Source organism: Neltuma alba, unplaced genomic scaffold (genome assembly GCF_004799145.2).
Source record: "Neltuma alba isolate B1F8T4 unplaced genomic scaffold, ASM479914v2 tig00011513_pilon, whole genome shotgun sequence".
NCBI lineage: Eukaryota > Viridiplantae > Streptophyta > Magnoliopsida > Fabales > Fabaceae > Neltuma > Neltuma alba.
The window spans coordinates 81847-98438 of record NW_021636181.1 but is presented as its reverse complement, the minus strand read 5'-3'; the positions used below and the strand labels follow the sequence as shown (position 1 = coordinate 98438).

Below are 16592 nucleotides of genomic sequence, written 5' to 3'. Positions count from 1 at the left end.
ATTTTTCTCAGTTGTTTTTACAACAGCAGTGTCAACAGTCCGTGGATGCGATCTCATAAAATAGAGTCCGCTGGAACATTAAAACGAACACCCCATCAGGCCCCAGTCAAGGAGAGGTCGCTGAACCAGGCCAAATGACACCTCCTTCTCCGATTCTCCTCATCCATTTCTTCCTCCTTTTCTTATCATCACCAATGATAGCCACCGGCGCCGCCGTCTCCTGCAGGGACACATGCGGCTCCACGCCCGTAAAGTACCCCTTCGGCACTGGCCCCGGCTGCGGCTCGCCTCTATTCCATCCATACATAACATGCTCACGCAACGCCACTGGCGGCGACCAGCTCTTCCTCACTACTCACACTGGCTCGTACCCTGTTACCACCATATCCTACACCGCCTCCACCATAACTATCACCCCACCGTGCATGTCCACCTGCACATTCATGCAAACCTCGCCCACCAATTTTGGCTTAGACTGGACGACGCCGTTCCAGCTCGGTTCTTCCACCTTCATCCTCTTATCCTGCGAACCACCCACGTCGTCCCTCGCCGTCAAATACACGCCCATCTGCGACCTTTCGTACGACCACCTTTGTGCTACGTTGTACACTTGTCCTTCTGTCGTGTCCATTGGTCTGCCTCTCTTCGCTCCTACCAATACTTGTTGTGTATACTCGCCGGCGAATCTTGACGAGGAGGGAGAATTGAACTTGAGGTCGCTTAAGTGCCGGGCTTATACTTCAGTAATGTCGCTGGGGGATAACCCGACCGACCCGACCCGGTGGGAGTATGGAGTCGCTGTGAAGTATTCTTCTGGGAGTTTAGATAACAGCGCTGTGAGCAGCAAGTGTAACAGTTGCGAGATTAGTGGTGGAATTTGCGGGTACAGTTTGCCCGGGAATTCGTTTGTGTGTGTTTGTAAAGGCGGGTTCAACACCAGCTTGGATTGCTCTAATCAAAATCAGAATCCGGACTTCCTTTGGGCCTCCGATTCAGCTCCTTTTTCGACCCGTATGTTTTTCCCCCTCCTTTTCTCCACTGCTATGGCGTCTTGTTCAATCTTCTTTTACCTTTCTTGATTCTGGCATATGTAAAGCCCTATGATGAGAATTGGATACCCTAAACATGATTGAAGTACTAATGGAATTAATCCCTTTTGCAAATCTTTTTTAATATTTGGATTGTGATCAAGTATATTTTTAATGCCTTCACTTATTGTGGGTAGAAAGTAGACACGTAGGAACTATTATGTTTTAGCTTAATAGGGAAGAAGACAAATTAAATTAATTAGTCTATGTTGAAAAAAAAAAAAGATTATCTTTGATGACATTGTGGACAAAAATTTGCAGGTGATCGTGTTTGGAGTTGGATCTTGGCAGAGCTTGTTTGGTACCTAGTTATGATGCTCAATAGGGAGGTCTTCTGAATTTTTAGCACTTGATAACTCATTAGTTAGTCTGGTGGCAAGGGAAGATGTAAGCTTTTTTTTTTTTTTTGGTGAGGGAAAGTCCCTAATGAATATGTGGAGTGTGTATTTCCTCCTCTATGGGGAGGGTATATTTATTTAAATTGTCGCATTCAAAAGTTTGAGGAGAGGGGAAAAAAAAAAAAAGAGTCTTTGAAGGGGAACCTAGTAACGGCTTTTTTATGTGTAAAAAGTGAAGCAAAATAGAAAAGAAGAGAATAAAGATAAATATGCACGTCCACTTCTTTAATGTAGGCTTGGGCATCGAAAATAGGCCTATCCTGTCATTGATTCCCATAATCTGGCCACCAGGATTTCTGTCGCTTGTTGGTTTCCCGTTTAAAGTTCAAACTCCGGGCTAGCTTCGTGAATGGAATAAGCCCCACTAGAAAATGATTTTTGCCCGTCAGAAAATGAAGCTCCGGACAAATCGAGCCAAATGAAAATTGAAGACCGGGATTCTTTAGACCAACCAGGGGGGGGGGGGGGACGAACGAAAAAGGCAAGAAGACGTGAGTGTTTGTGGTGTTCTTTCATTTTATTTTAGTTCTATTTTGACCTTTGGAGGGAAATGCATCCTTCCCTTCGAGGAAACTGTCCCACAAGACATAATTCATCTTTGTTGGAAGAGGGAGGAAAACTATGTTGAACCGATTCTTTTCTGTTGGCCGAACTTAAATTTGATCATTAGAAAACCAAATTTAAGCAATATTTGGTACCTATATATATGCCCATTTTATTTTTGTAAAAAGAAAACACAATCTAAGATAATCAGTTGAGTGTGTGAGTGATTCAATCCCCATTTGCTTTAGTTTTTTGCCGGGCTTAGCCCTCTCTTGTATAATAAAAAATATTCAGAAAATAGAATTTAGGAATACAAAATTTGTTACATTTATTATATTCAAGCATCTCATAAGCAATTTTAAAATCTCAAAAAACATCTCATATTAGTAAGAGTTAAGGTGCGCCCAGCGCCCTGAACTATTTTTCCAGATGCACTTAGTGTCCTAAAGTAATTTTTGGTGCATTCAGTGTCCCAAACTTATTAAAACGGTGCGTCCATATCCCAGATTAACAGAAAAGTTAAGTTTGACTGTTACCTTGCTGACTCAGTTGAAGGTTGACTGAAAAATCCTACATGGCAGATACACAAGCATCTAATATGTATTATTTTGACTGAAACTCCCGAGACGAGCCCGGTGGCGGCAAGTGTTTTATTTGGAGGTAACGGCAACGGCGATGTCGACGTTGAGGGAATAACCAAGGGGAAGTTTACTGTGTTCTACGAGGAGGAAAGCAAATGCAAGTCGGATGAGGAGTTGACAGAGACAGAGACAGAAGTATGCTGTGATGACAGTTGCGGTTTCAAATCAAAATGGTGGAAGAAAATTGGATAAAATGTTAAAGACGAGGATGGAATTGAATGAGTAGTACATGTAATAGGATTTAAAAGGGTGGATCGGTAGTCTTTTTTTTTTTTAAGTTTAAAAACTGGCAGAAGATAAACGTTAGAAGAGGAAGAAATAAATTGAATTTTCAATCAAAATAATACACATCAAATGCTTATATGTCCACCATGTAGGATTTTTCGGTCAACCTTCAACTGAGTCGGCAAGGTAACACTCAAACTTAACTTTTCTATTAACTTAGGATATGGATACACTGTTTTAATTAGTTTGAGATACTTGATACACCAAAAATTACTTTAGGACACTGGGTGCACCTGGGAAAATAATTTGAAACGCTGAGCGCACCTTAAACCATTAAAATAATACACATCAGACGCCTGCATGTTTGTCATGTAAGATTTTTCACTCAATCTTGGGCTAAGTCAGCAAGGCAATGATTAAACTTAACTTTTCTGTTAATCTGAGATATGAAATCACCGTTTTAATTAGTTTAGGACACTAGATGTATCGAAAATTACTTTAGGACACTGGACACACCTAGGAAAATAATTCGAAATGCTGAGCGCACCTTAACCCTATTAGTAATTGCAGCCATATCGTGCCATTGTTACTTTAGATGACTAAGTACTTGTTGAGTATGCACTGCACAGAACTTGAAGTTGAAAGCCACGCTGCTCAAGACTTTTGTGAACATTAACAATGCTAATTATGATGACTATGCAAATAAAAATGTAGATTTCAGCTGGCAAACAAGCCAGTCACACATATCATACATACACACTTGAACTATTCTGCAATGTTGCGGCAAGCACCATCCAATGATATACATATCCTAAACTATAATTGTTTCTCTGTTTCAGCAGAAGTTAAAATGTCTCTCTTGGACCTCATCTTTATCTGTTTAAACTGGGAGAAGTGAAAATCTTACTCCTTTTTCTGAGAACCACTAGAAGCCAGTACTGTATAAGAGCCATACATTTTAATTCCAAGCTATCCCCAAGATAATCCGGCCATGGCTCCTAAATGAGTACCAATAAGTAGATAAACAATCAAATCTATAACACCAGTCTCTGCATTTCTCAATTTTGAACTTTCTAGTCCTCCTTGTAACCATTACTGTGGTTTTCTTGCTTCACTGGAACTGAGGACTCAAACAGAATGGATTTTAAACACTTATACAGCTCCTTGGGCTTCTCTATATTCAGAGCATGTCCTGCGTTCTTAATGACCAGTAGCTGCGGCTTATCTCCCAGATGCCTACACAGCAGCAAGAAGAATGAAATCCATTTATTAAGCAAAGAAGCAAGTGGGAATACGAAAGGCAACTTCACATATTACGTAGATATGTGAATGAAGATTATTTCATTTTGGTATTTCTCCTTCTTCCAATGACCTCAGGTTATCTAACAAGGAACTGGTTCATTTGAGCGAAAACTATAACTTCCACATAATCATGCGCGTAAATTCAAGAAAAGTAGTCTATGGAAGATAAAATGTGATTCATAGGGAACATAGATAGCTTCACATTACCGTTTCAGTCTGTAAGCTAATTCAATTGGAAATACCAGGTCCTTTTCTCCCCAGACAATATACGTAGGCTGCAGAAGTGGAATGTTAATGCCTTTAAGACGTTACAAACCGAGAGCAAGACTTAAAAAATGGGTGTAGCAACCCAGATAAAACCGGGAACCAAAATGAAACCTGGGTAATCTTAGGAAGATCAGATAGTTTTCTGTCCTTGTGTAGTGCATATATTAGTTCTTTCCTCTCTTGGCGGTTTTCTGTGCACATAACCTGCCAGCAGACAAGTTTTGGTGAAGAAACAAGGTCATGGTTATAATATTTACAAAACTGGAGACACTATATACTAGCAATCACAGCTTATCTTCAGTTCATGGTTATAATATTTACAAAACCGGATACACTATATACCGGCAATCACAGCTTATCTTCAGTTTAAGAATAATACAACCAGTAAGCCATCACACAAGCATTGCCAAATAATTAGGTGATTAAGGACATTCACGACAGTTTTGTCTGATAACAGTAATATTGCACGGTGGAGATAAGATCCATTTTCTTCCTGATTCCTTATGTCTTCATCCTCCATGATTCTTCCTTTTAATTTTTTTCTTATGAAAGAACAGTGTCATTCATTAGCATCCCAACATATCAACTTGACATTTTCAATGTTTACTTTAGAGTACTCCATACAGGATTCCTCCAGACAACCAGCAGTCCCACTAGTGCCTAACTGCAGAACCATACAAAATTTTCCCCACCATCCAGGGAAATCTAACATCACGAAGAATGTATCAAAACATTATCATAGAGCATTACAGAATAGTACTTTTTTGAAGACAGAAGAGAATATAGGTCTTGTAGTTGTTCGTGTGTTAATGCTTCTATTTCTCGGCAACCTTATGGATCAGGACCATAACCACCAAGGGCTGCTTCCAGGTAATACAAGAACCAAAGCTGCACGGCATTACTAACCTGCCAAGCCCCAAATTGCCAATACATGTTCTTTTGCTTGAACAGAGGAAAAGGGGAAATCAAAATTGATAATATTCCAACCAGATCAATCTATGAAGTAACACGAGGCCCTATCCTCCTCCTATTTAGTTCATCTTCAATGTAATTATCCAAAGTCTTCAACAGTTGGAACCAGTTTATGACACAATTCAAGCAACCGTTATCAACGGACTAAAAGTAAGGAACACAATTATAGCAAGGCAATCATAGGGAGGAAAGCAGGCTTAATGAGAGGAATCATAATCGCTTACATCAATGTAATCACTAAGAAAGCAAGAAGGCAAAACTTTCATAGGCTTCACAAACGTCATCTGAATCAGCTTCTTCATATTCGCCGGTGTCTGTGGCAGCAAAATATCCACGCCCTCGTCCACACTTTTCACCTGAAACATCCCTTCATCCATATCTTTCTCTTCCAAGGCCACTCCAGCACAACAGAGTACCACCTTCTCCACCTTCTCTGGAAACTGCGCGGCCATGCTATAGGCCACAAAACCACCGTAGCTCACGCCAACCACGTTCATTTTCCTCACACCGTGAGCTTCCATAAGGCTCATCACGCACCTGGCCTGGAACGATTCGGACCTATCGGGTCGGGTCGTGTAGGAGTCGCCGAAGAAAACCAAGTCCGGGACATAAACATTGAAGCGACGGATTAGTGGAGAAATGAAGTCGTTCCATTGCCACATTGCGTTGGCTCCGATCCCGTGGATAAGAAGCAGAGTAGGCTTGGACTCCTTGTGGGTTCCGGGGACCCAGCAATGCATGATCGTACCGTCGCCGAGATCGGCCGTGGCCGATTTGAGGCCGGCGTTGGAGAAGGAGTAGCGGTAGCACCGGTCACGGGAGGCAGTGAAGCTGCAACATCCAGACATGATTTCTAACTCTTTTCCTTCTAGGAATTACTATTGGAGCTAAAATCTTCTCAGAACAAGAGGAAACTCCGTATTTTCTGAAGAGGATGATGATGAATTATAGGTCGCTTTTAGACGAACCAGTGAAGTTCAGTGTGGAGATTCGAAAACTTCCGACGCATCGTCGATGCCCACTGGAAAAAATAAGTCCGGCCCCAGAGTTACTCCGTTTGGCTTTTCCATTTTTTTCTCCTTCCTTTCTTTTTCTCATCTTTTATTTATTTTTCCTCTTTTTGTTGCCCGAACACACATGTTTGGCCAAGGAAATGAAACATTAATTATGTTTATATATAATTGGAACGATAAAATTGATGCCTACACACATATAATGTTCCAAAATTTTAGCCAAATATGAATGGCAAAAAAAAAGCCAAATATGATTTTATTTAGAACGTGGTCACTCGTTATTAATTATTTTTTCACCTCAGTTACTAATCTAAATTGTTGGTTCATGGATATTCGTTTTGTTTTCTTCTATAACCAAAAAAAAAAAGTGTAGAATAAGAGGTATGCCATGATTTTTTTTTTTTTGCCATTAGTATGCCATGAATAATTAAAACTATAAAAAAGACACAGAAATTAAATGGTCATATTAAGAGAAATTCTTTTGACGGCCTCTGTTTACAGATATAAAATTATAAGTCTATATATATACATATCCATAAGGAAAAATAATGAGGTAACGGAATAAATATATATATATATATATATATATATTCACAGCATGTTACATCCCCACTTCCTAAAGAAAAAATATTCCTTCCGTCTTAAATATAAAACTCATTTATAGTATAAATTACATTATAAAATAAATTTTATATTTAGAATAAGAGGGAGTAGCTTCTTTTTCCGCCGAGATATGAAGTGCGAATGCGCAGAGTCAATGGAGGTTTTCTATTTAAATATCTAACATTTTTATTACTCTTTAGGATCAATTTTAATATAAAATTTCTATTTATAAACTATAAATAATTTAACAGCATGCTTTTCTTTTACCGGATATTATATAATATGCCTGATTTTAAATTCTTTAAATGGCAACCCGGAAAAAAAAAAAAAAAACAAAGAAAGGAGCTAATGATGAAGGCACTCCCAGGACATATTTTGACCACTGCGTTTAGGCTAGCTCGTCACATTAATTTAGTATATATTTGAAAAAATGTTTAGATTGAATCAAGTCCTACTCAATTTTATAAGGCACATTAGGGGTGATAATACAGACAATATGCTAATTAGCTCGTGGTGGGTTAGAATTAAGTAGTACGGGTTGAAAAAACCCTATGTAAATCACATGCTCTTTTTTAGCCAATTTTAACTTGTTACAGTGGATTGACGAGTTGGCCTTTCAACTCGCCAACTATTATTTTTTTTTAATTTTTTTCATTTTGTAAATATTTTACTTTATACAATATAAAAAAATTTATCTTTCTTTCAAATACTTAATTAAAAACACCAAATAAATTATATAGGTATTTTTTAAAAATTTTTTAGATAAAATATAAAATATAATAATATGCATATGATAATTAATAAAATTTTAAAAATACAAAAATAAATAAATAAATCCCAGAAGTTAACCTACAGCGAGTTGTGAGTTAGACAATGCGGGTTGAAAAGTTTTATTTACTGACAGGTTGATTTCTAGCCAATCCTAACTCATCATTTTTTATGGGTTAACGGGTAAATCCGTGGATTCAACTCATGTTACCAGTTATAAGACACTAGACTAGTTCAAATTAAATTAATTTTTGTAATTTAAGCCCTTTAATTATTTAGTTTCATGGATCATCACGTTTTTTTCGCGGGGCACTCGGACGAGACAGAATTATACTTTTTACTAGAAAGGGGATTCCAGAGTTCGTAAAAACACTATTAGGAAATTGTTCTGATTCAATCAACGGCCAAAGTATGCACCTCAAAAATTTACATCACAGGAAATGCACCCCAAAAAAGTCTTATATGTAATATGTGTCTGTAAATTTAGTTTATGCACATATTAATAGATTAATTAAATTAATTATTTGTAATAAATGTTTGTTATTTTTTTATAAAATATATTTTTTAATTATTGCCTTAAGAATAGAAATCTCTTTCTTTGTGTGCGATTAATATGAATAACTTAGAAAAAATTTACAAATTTAAAAGATAAAATAAATTAATTTATAAATTTTAAAAATAAAACAAATTAAGATATTGTACGTAAGATTAAAACAACCACCCCCAACAACCTAGCTAATCGTTTAGAATGAGAGAGAGAGAGAGAGAGTATGTTGGCAACCAAAAAAAAAAACAGAGAGAATATATATATGTATTTGTTTGGCCAAAACACACCCACGCATATAACGAAATTACCCAAATCCAGTTGTCTACATTTATTATATCAAATTATTCTATTACATACAGTGATATGTCTTATTTTTAAAATATTATTATTGAACTATAAATTCATACATGAAAAAAATCGGATGCATGAGATGTATAATTTGAGAATTTAACACAATAAATACTTGGCCCGTTCGGTAAAGCGGTAGAAATTCTTCATAAGTATATTTCACATAAATCGAGATAAAACTCATCTCACATACTTATTTCGTATTCCATAAATCACTATTAAAAAGCTACTTATAAGCTATTTATAAGCTGTTCCAAACGGGTACATTATCTCTAATCCTTAATATAAGAACCCGTCTGACATTCGATTTGATTTTAAATATAAAACTTTAATATACTTTGCTTCTCATATTTATGTATTTTTTTTCAAAATAAATGTTTCATCAAATGATAGTTCTAACTAATACATTTGATTAGTAAGAATATTTTAGAAAAAATAATATATATTTATTATAAATAACTACCTTAACAAACTTTCTTATTCTACTTAAATTAATCAAATAGTTCTTATATTAATAATAGATATAATATAAGAAATTTAATCTATGTATTATCCTTTGCGTGTGTGAATAATCGGAGTTCAAAATAAATATATAAAATAAGTTTTATCTCAGCTTGTTTTAAAATATTTTTCAAATTTCTTTTTGAGGAATGCCAAGCCGCTAAGTAAGCTTCGGCCAAAAATCCCTATTAAATATGAAAAGACTGATGAAGACAAATTAGCAAAGTAAACAAACGCATAGGTACACCTAATCCGATGATCAGGATGCGATGCCACGTGTTTGAGGTGTGGTTGGCTATATTATCGATTTGTCATGGGCCTAAGAAAAGTTGCCAATAACAACTCTCTTCATTCATCCTCATGAAAATGATAGATGGGGATGTGGGATTGTGGGCACCGCAGATTCATATTTCCCAAAAAATAATAATAATAATTTCCATAAAATAAGTTATGGTTACGAAATTTTGAGATACAATAAAAATAATTATTTTATCTCCTTTTATTTTATAAAAAATTATTAAAATACACCTCTGGTCCTCTAAATTTAACCCCTTAAATTTATAGACTGTATTTTCAATTCTTAATCTTAATATCATTAATGTCATTAAAAAAAATTGATCGAACAAATTTAAATATGAAAAAGCGTACTTAGAAATCTCAAAAGATAAAATAAGATTTTTATTTTTTTATTTTATGAGAAGACGTTAAAGCATAGTTTCGCCTCTAAGCTAACAAAAAGTTTTAATTTAATCCTTCAAATATATAAATTTAATTTTCAATTTCTTAATCTTTATACAATTAATTTTATTAACAAAAAATGTTTACAAAAAAAATTTACATAAGAAAAAGCCTGCTTAAATATTTATCCTTTAATATGATATTTTCCTATTTTTAAAAAAAATTACGCTGAAATATTTTATATTCTTATATTTTTAATCTTTCCCTTTAATATAATTTTTATATATTAAAGTTAAAATGGAACTTAGGAGAATGACATTCGCAGGGATGAGTTGTTGAGGTGAAAGCATAGAATAATTCACAAAGATGGGGCTATTGATATGAAAAATGTTTAACAACTTCATGAGGTTTTATTTTAATTTTTTTCAATTCGCAAATTTTAAATTAATATGTTAGCATTTAATTGTGAAGTCTTTTAAATTTATAGAGTTAACCTTTTTCATCAATAAGATTAATGGTGTGAAAATAAAGGAATAAAAATACATTTTATAAACTTAAAAGCTAAACTAAACTCAACATAAATATAAAATATTAAAGATACTCCTCCGGTTCTTAATATAAGACCCATTTAACTAATTTGATTAGATTAAGGAAGTTAGGTAAATTAGTTAATTATAAGAAATGTGACACGTTTTTCTTAAAATACCATAATCATCTTTCTTAATACCCCTATTTCTCTTTTACTTGATTATAGTTGATGGAGTATCTATAGGGATAATTTAGATAAAAGTGATAAATATGAGAAATGGGTCTTATATTTAGGATCAAAACTAACTTAACAATTGGGTCCTATATTAAGGACCGGAGGAGTATATTTTAAGCTGAAAAAATATGTAGTGATAACAGATGTGTAGAAACATAACATAAAAATGATATAAATTGATAGTTTTACATATTGAAAAAAAAAATTGATGTTTTTAATATTAGAATAATATATACTACCTCCGGTTCTAATTATAAGGGCTAGTTGACTAATTTGAGGAGATTAAGAAAGTAAGTTGAGTTAGCTATTTGTCCTAAATATGTATTGTCTTTCCTAAAATATCCTTGCTAATCAAGTGTATTGACTAGAACTATAATTATTAGAAGGACTATCTTAGAAAAAATTGAGTAAATATGAGAGACAAAGTGGATTGAGATCTTATATTTAAGACCAAAATAAAAGTTAAACAGGATCTTATATTAAAGACCGGAGGTAGTAAATTCTAATCCGTTCAGGGTTGCTCTTTCACATCCAACTACCATCCTACCAAGTACCAAACTACCACGCGGCTGTGATTCCAAGTCAATTGTTGTACCAAATAACACCTCCATTCGAGACACCAAGGAAACTTGGATATTTGGTTTCACCCCAAAATTAAAAAAAAAAAAAAAAGTTACACTTCTCCTCTTATCACGAAGATTATGGGAATCTACGAAAGGCTTTGCCTTAATTAGTAGGAATTACAGTTATTGCAAAATTATCATCTTTAACGAGCTTACAGAAGCTTTAACAACCAAAATCTGATTAACTGCTTGAACAACAATGCCCCTAGTCCAGGTTGGAGGAACTAAGATTCTCAAGGAATCGTCTAAGGAGCCACTCGTGTAGCTGGATCCCGAGAGAGGCAAATTCTGTTGCTGATTGGTTAGCTAGAGCCTCTTTGGCTGGGTCTTGCCCGACTGATTGGGTAATGAGACCGCCACCTCTTTTGCGTAAACTTATAGAATCTGATTTATGCAAAGCCAAAACTAATGTAGGGTGATATTTATTGCTTGATGGTGTTCTCACATGACTTTGTACTGTTGATTTATTATGGAATGAATTATTGTTGGCAAAAAAAACGAGCTTACAGAAGCTTTGCAATTGATCAAGCGACCTACCTCAAGATAATTTTCTCAATGACCAAATTAGACAGATTCGCCACTTTTATTATGTGTGACTGGATTGTAAAAGTCAATTGTTATGCCAATTTTTTGAATCATCAAGGTTGAATCTGTCATTGTTAGGTTACTAGTTTATGGAGATTGGTAAGTTACTTTTACTCATATCCATAGAGAAGATTTATGTTTATCTGACCATCTTGTTAGAATGTCGCACACTATAAGTGAGAATTATCTCATCCTTCATTAGCCTCTACTTTTTATTCAGGAGACGGATGCGGATGAAGGATCAGAGGATCCTTTGATTTATACTCTTTCGCTGTTGTTATAGTAGTATTCAGTTTCCATTTAAAAAAAAAAATCTTTCATCATGAATATTTCTCATGCAAAATATGAATCATTCTATTAAAAAAAATTTTTGTCATCGATTTCCTTTAGCTAGTTAGCCTTTATGTTTCTCACACACTCTTATTCAAATAATAATAATAATAACAACACGTCCATTTACTATTGATTTTCACAAATTTACAATTAGAGTTCATTAAAATCAACAGCTATACCTTTTTCGGCCATTTGATTAAGGATTAAGGGTAATATGTATTTGGGTTTTCTCCGTTCTTTGACTATGTATTTCTCCCTTGTTCAGCTGTGACTATCTTTTTTAATACTCCTCCGGTCCTAAATATAAGACTCTTTTTGTAGTGTAGTGAACTACACTACAAAAAGAGTCTTATATTTAGGACAGGAGGAATACTAACTTTTATCTTTTAATATAAAATTTAGTTGATTAACTTGAGAAAATAAAAAAACTAAGTACTTGAGAAAATAAAAAAACTAAGTAAATTTTTTAATTATAGCATATGTTGCATGGTGTTTTTAAAATACTTTTACGTGTCATTAGATTATATATTAGTTAAGCAAATTAGTTTGGAAAAAAATGATAAATATAAATACTTTAAAATAATTTATTTAGCTTCTTTAATATTTTTATTTTTATTTTTTTGAAAAAAGGTGAATACTTCCAATTTTATTGGATTCCCCAAAGGACCAAAAAAATGTGAATACACAATTAGCCAAAAAAAAAAAAAGGTCAATGCTTGCAATGCGAAACTCCGAGTTTGTCCTCAATCGTGCGTGCTTGCTCATTTTGTTGTCCTGTTAAAATGTCCGCTTATATAAATATATATATATATGCCCTCCCTTCCTTGGGGGACAATCCGATAAAATATATGCCCTCCCTCTAATATCATCCTTGCTAACAAATGCCAAATCAGAAATCACCCAAGCATTGTTCAACTCATACCAGGAACATGTTTTTTTTTTACACTAAAGCATAGATATTTTCCTATTGGAGGTAATTTTATTCGAAATACTGTCAGGCACTAAGGTTATGTTTAGTAGGAAGCATTGAAAATGAAAGATTAAGATTGGGATTGCAATTGAGAAAATCTATTAAAAGAGTATTTAGTAAAAGAGATTGCTTGTTATATGGGATTAGCTAAACTTATATATGTGGGATTGGAGAATACCATGGGAAAAAGTGATATTTTCTAGTCCCACCTCTATGGGTTTGTTTAATCCCATATAATAAGTAATTACTTATAATAAATACTATTTTAATGATTTTTTTCAATTGCAATCTCAATTTCAATCCTTCATTTTTAATGCTTTGTATCAAACAGAATCTAATTATGAGTACCTCTTCTAATAGGGATTCGAATCTTGATTCGTTATATTATGAAAAGCTAATTGCTTTTGTTAGATCCAACTCCCATTGGGAGCTCATATTAGGAGCATTGAAAAGCTAAAGAAAAAGGAAACGAAAATACAAGACAAATGCCCATTGTGGAACTCGTAGTGGCATAGTATTGGGCCCTTTTTGGTCAAATATTTGGCCTTACTCGATGGCATAGCAGAGAACGAGAAAAGAGAGAGGGGGAGACACAAAAACGAGGGAAAATGTTTACCAGGGAAACAGTAGGAAAACCGAAATTATTACCTTAAGTGTAGCAATCTCTTTTTATGTATGCAATTAATATGAATAACTTAGAAAAAATTTACAAATTTAGAAGATAAAGTAAATTAATTTATAAATTTAGAAAATAAAGTAAATTAAGATATTGTACGTAAGATTAAAAACAAACACCCCTAAAAACCTAGCTAATCGTTTAGAATTAGAGAATATATTGGCAAAAAAATGGAGAATATATAAGTGTATTTGTTTGCCAAAACACACCCACAAGCATATAATGAAATTGCTCATGTCAAGTACTTTATATTCATTATGTCAAATTATTTCATTATATAGAGTGATGTGTTTTATTTTTAAAATATTATTATTAAAGTATAAATTCATACATAAAAAAGAAGATGCATGAGATGTATAATTCGAGAATTTGACACTATAACTATTATCTCCAATCTTTAATATAAAAGTTAGTTTGATATTCAATTTGGTCGTAAATATAATACCTCAATTCACTTTGTCTATCATATTTATCATGATAGTTTCAACTAATATATTTGATTAGTAATTGTATTTTAGAAAAAATAATATATTTATTATAAATAACTAAATTAACAAACTTTCTTAGGGAGTGTTTAGGTAGAAACAAAACCATGGTTTTAAAAATATTTTTACAGTACACGAAATAAATATGTAAAGGAGTTTGTCTCGATTTGGGGAAAAGTACTTCTGAGAAGTGTTTTTGGGGTTATCCAAACACCCCCTTAATCTACTCAAATTAGTCAATTAACTCTTATATTAAAAACGGAGATGGTATAAGAAATTTGATCCGAGTATTATCCTTTGTGTGTGTGAATAATCACTTTTTAGAAATGATTTTATGGAGTCCAAGATAAATATGTTATAGGAATTTTATCTTGATTTATGTGAAATAATTTTTTTTAAGTGTTTTTTAAGGATGCCAAACACTCCCAAGCTTTGGCCCAAAAAACTGATTAAGCAATAACTAAAAACCAATTAAGCAATAATGTGGATTATATACATAATTAGAAGCATATGTGTTTTTTTAGCATATTTACAGGCTTATATTTTTTTTCGGTAGGCATAAATATCTTCATATTGAGGGTAATCTAGTTTGAATCATTGTTTAGCACTAACAATGGACATCTCTCCTAACAAAATTTGAACCTTAGTTCATCATATTATGAGAGATTAGCAATTTTCACTTAACGCAACCTCTATTAATTAAAGACTTATATTTTAAGTAACTCTTTAAAAACATTTCGAGTCTTATTAGGCTTTTTAAAGGGTTAAACGTAAACCTAAAAAAAAGGCCCACATACAAGTATAGGCTCGATTAGGCTTAAACTTGTTTAGTTAAAGGAGACAATTTCACTTGTGATGTTTGCCAATTCGTCTTATTCCTTTCAAAGGCATATTGAACTTTAAGTTAAGACGGCGCTTGTTTGTGCTAGGAAGACTACTACTACCATTCCTCCCTCCACGGAAGAAGATGATCTCCTCATGAGAAGCTCTAAGAAGATTAAGAATGAGAGTCTAGAGAAAAGGGAAAACTCAAGATTGCAGCATTGGCCGACACTTGGAACTGGTAATGTGCCTAAAAAACATACTAGTTTATCATTTGCAGATACCTTGAAGGGTATTAATAGTCATGAGGATAATTCAAATGACAAAGATGATAAGATAGATGCTTTAGCTTATGACAGTATGTCTGATTACTCCCCTTTAGATTCAGAAGCTGAGAAGAAGGAGTCTCTAGTTAAAATCAGGGAAGATCCAAAGAGGAATTTTCCTACCTTCCATTTCTCTATAAGGATGAAAAAAAGACTTTACAGGGCATGGAGGAAAGTAGTAATAGTGAAGTTATTGGATAGAAGCATTGGTTACAAGGCTTTAGAAACTAGATTACAAATTCTTTGGGCCAGAAGAGGAGTGATCAATTTGATAAACATTGGATATGGTTATTTAGTAGTGAAGTTATCAAATAGGGAAGACTATTTCAATGCTTTAACAGGAGGCCCATGGATGATTTATGATCATTATCTTACAGTGAGGTCATGGGAGCCTAATTTTAATCCTGCTAGAGCTAAGATTGACAAGGTAGCTGCATGGGTGCGTGTTCCAAGAGTGTGTCTAGAGTACTATGATGCAGAGGCACTAACCATCATTGGAAATAGGATTGGAGAGACTCTGAAAGTTGATGTCAATACCTCATCTCAACTTAGAGGTCATTATGCTAGAATATGTGCTCTAATTGATTTAGGCAAACAATTATTATCGTGGTTCTCTTTAGATGGTGAAGATTGTTACTTAGAATATGAGGGTCTCCACTCTTTGTGTTTGAATTGCAGTGTTTACGGTTAGCATAGTGAAGGATGTCCTGAAATGAAGATTGCCACAGAATTTGCTAAGAGAGAGAATGGGGGGAATCAAATGGGAATTCCAAATGCTGCAATGAATGTAGAAATATAGGGAAGAGCTGATCAAGATACTTGGCATGTTGTACAAAAATCCGTCGGAATAAGAAGAGAAAGGAGAAAACAGGGGAAATTTTCTGGCAACCAAGATCAGGGAGACGTTTTGACGTTTTAGCTAATGTGGAAAATAATATTCACTTTAATCTCACTAATGAGATTGAGAATAACGTCATACTTGCTTCTTCAGAGATGGCAAATGCACCAGGTCAAAGAGAAAAAAGCTGCGAATAGCAAGAGGCACACCAAGAATAACAGATTTGCAGTACTTGTAGTCCTAGGAGCAATTTCTCAGAGTGCACTAGAGAGTAGAA

At 34.1% G+C, this 16592-nt stretch overlaps 3 protein-coding genes across 3 annotated transcripts; 2 read left to right on the top strand and 1 right to left on the bottom strand.

Moving 5' to 3' along the window:
* Positions 1 to 96: 96 nt before the first annotated feature.
* Positions 97 to 1614, top strand: LOC114714603 (wall-associated receptor kinase-like 20). Its single transcript, XM_028899351.1, has 2 exons — positions 97 to 1011; positions 1350 to 1614. Exons 1-2 carry the CDS (start codon positions 135 to 137, stop codon positions 1424 to 1426), a joined length of 954 nt encoding a protein of 317 aa, XP_028755184.1. The 5' UTR covers positions 97 to 134; the 3' UTR covers positions 1427 to 1614.
* Positions 1615 to 3556: 1942 nt separating this feature from the next.
* On the bottom strand, positions 3557 to 6486 carry LOC114714588 (monoacylglycerol lipase ABHD6). The gene is made up of 4 exons (XM_028899329.1): positions 5661 to 6486; positions 4576 to 4668; positions 4405 to 4472; positions 3557 to 4131 (listed from the first exon to the last, which is right to left on the bottom strand). Exons 1-4 carry the CDS (start codon positions 6282 to 6284, stop codon positions 3969 to 3971), a joined length of 948 nt encoding a protein of 315 aa, XP_028755162.1. The 5' UTR covers positions 6285 to 6486; the 3' UTR covers positions 3557 to 3968.
* An 8821-nt stretch (positions 6487 to 15307) lies between these two features.
* LOC114714596 (uncharacterized) lies at positions 15308 to 16168 on the top strand. The gene has a single exon (XM_028899338.1). It carries the CDS (start codon positions 15308 to 15310, stop codon positions 16166 to 16168), a length of 861 nt encoding a protein of 286 aa, XP_028755171.1.
* The last annotated feature ends 424 nt before the right edge of the window (positions 16169 to 16592 follow it).

Bases quoted from the DNA above. Each gene is read 5' to 3' on its own strand.
- LOC114714588 (XM_028899329.1), bottom strand. From the start codon at position 6,284: ATGTCTGGATGTTGCAGCTTCACTGCCTCCCGTGACCGGTGCTACCGC. The intron at 4,669-5,660 runs GTAAGCGATTAT...GTCTGCTGGCAG, and splicing joins TTCTTAGTGATTACATTGAT to GTTATGTGCACAGAAAACCG. The intron at 4,473-4,575 runs GTTTCATTTTGG...CCACTTCTGCAG, and splicing joins ATCTTCCTAAGATTACCCAG to CCTACGTATATTGTCTGGGG.
- LOC114714596 (XM_028899338.1), top strand. From the start codon at position 15,308: ATGAGAAGCTCTAAGAAGATTAAGAATGAGAGTCTAGAGAAAAGGGAA.
- LOC114714603 (XM_028899351.1), top strand. From the start codon at position 135: ATGACACCTCCTTCTCCGATTCTCCTCATCCATTTCTTCCTCCTTTTC. The intron at 1,012-1,349 runs GTATGTTTTTCC...AAAAATTTGCAG, and splicing joins TTCAGCTCCTTTTTCGACCC to GTGATCGTGTTTGGAGTTGG.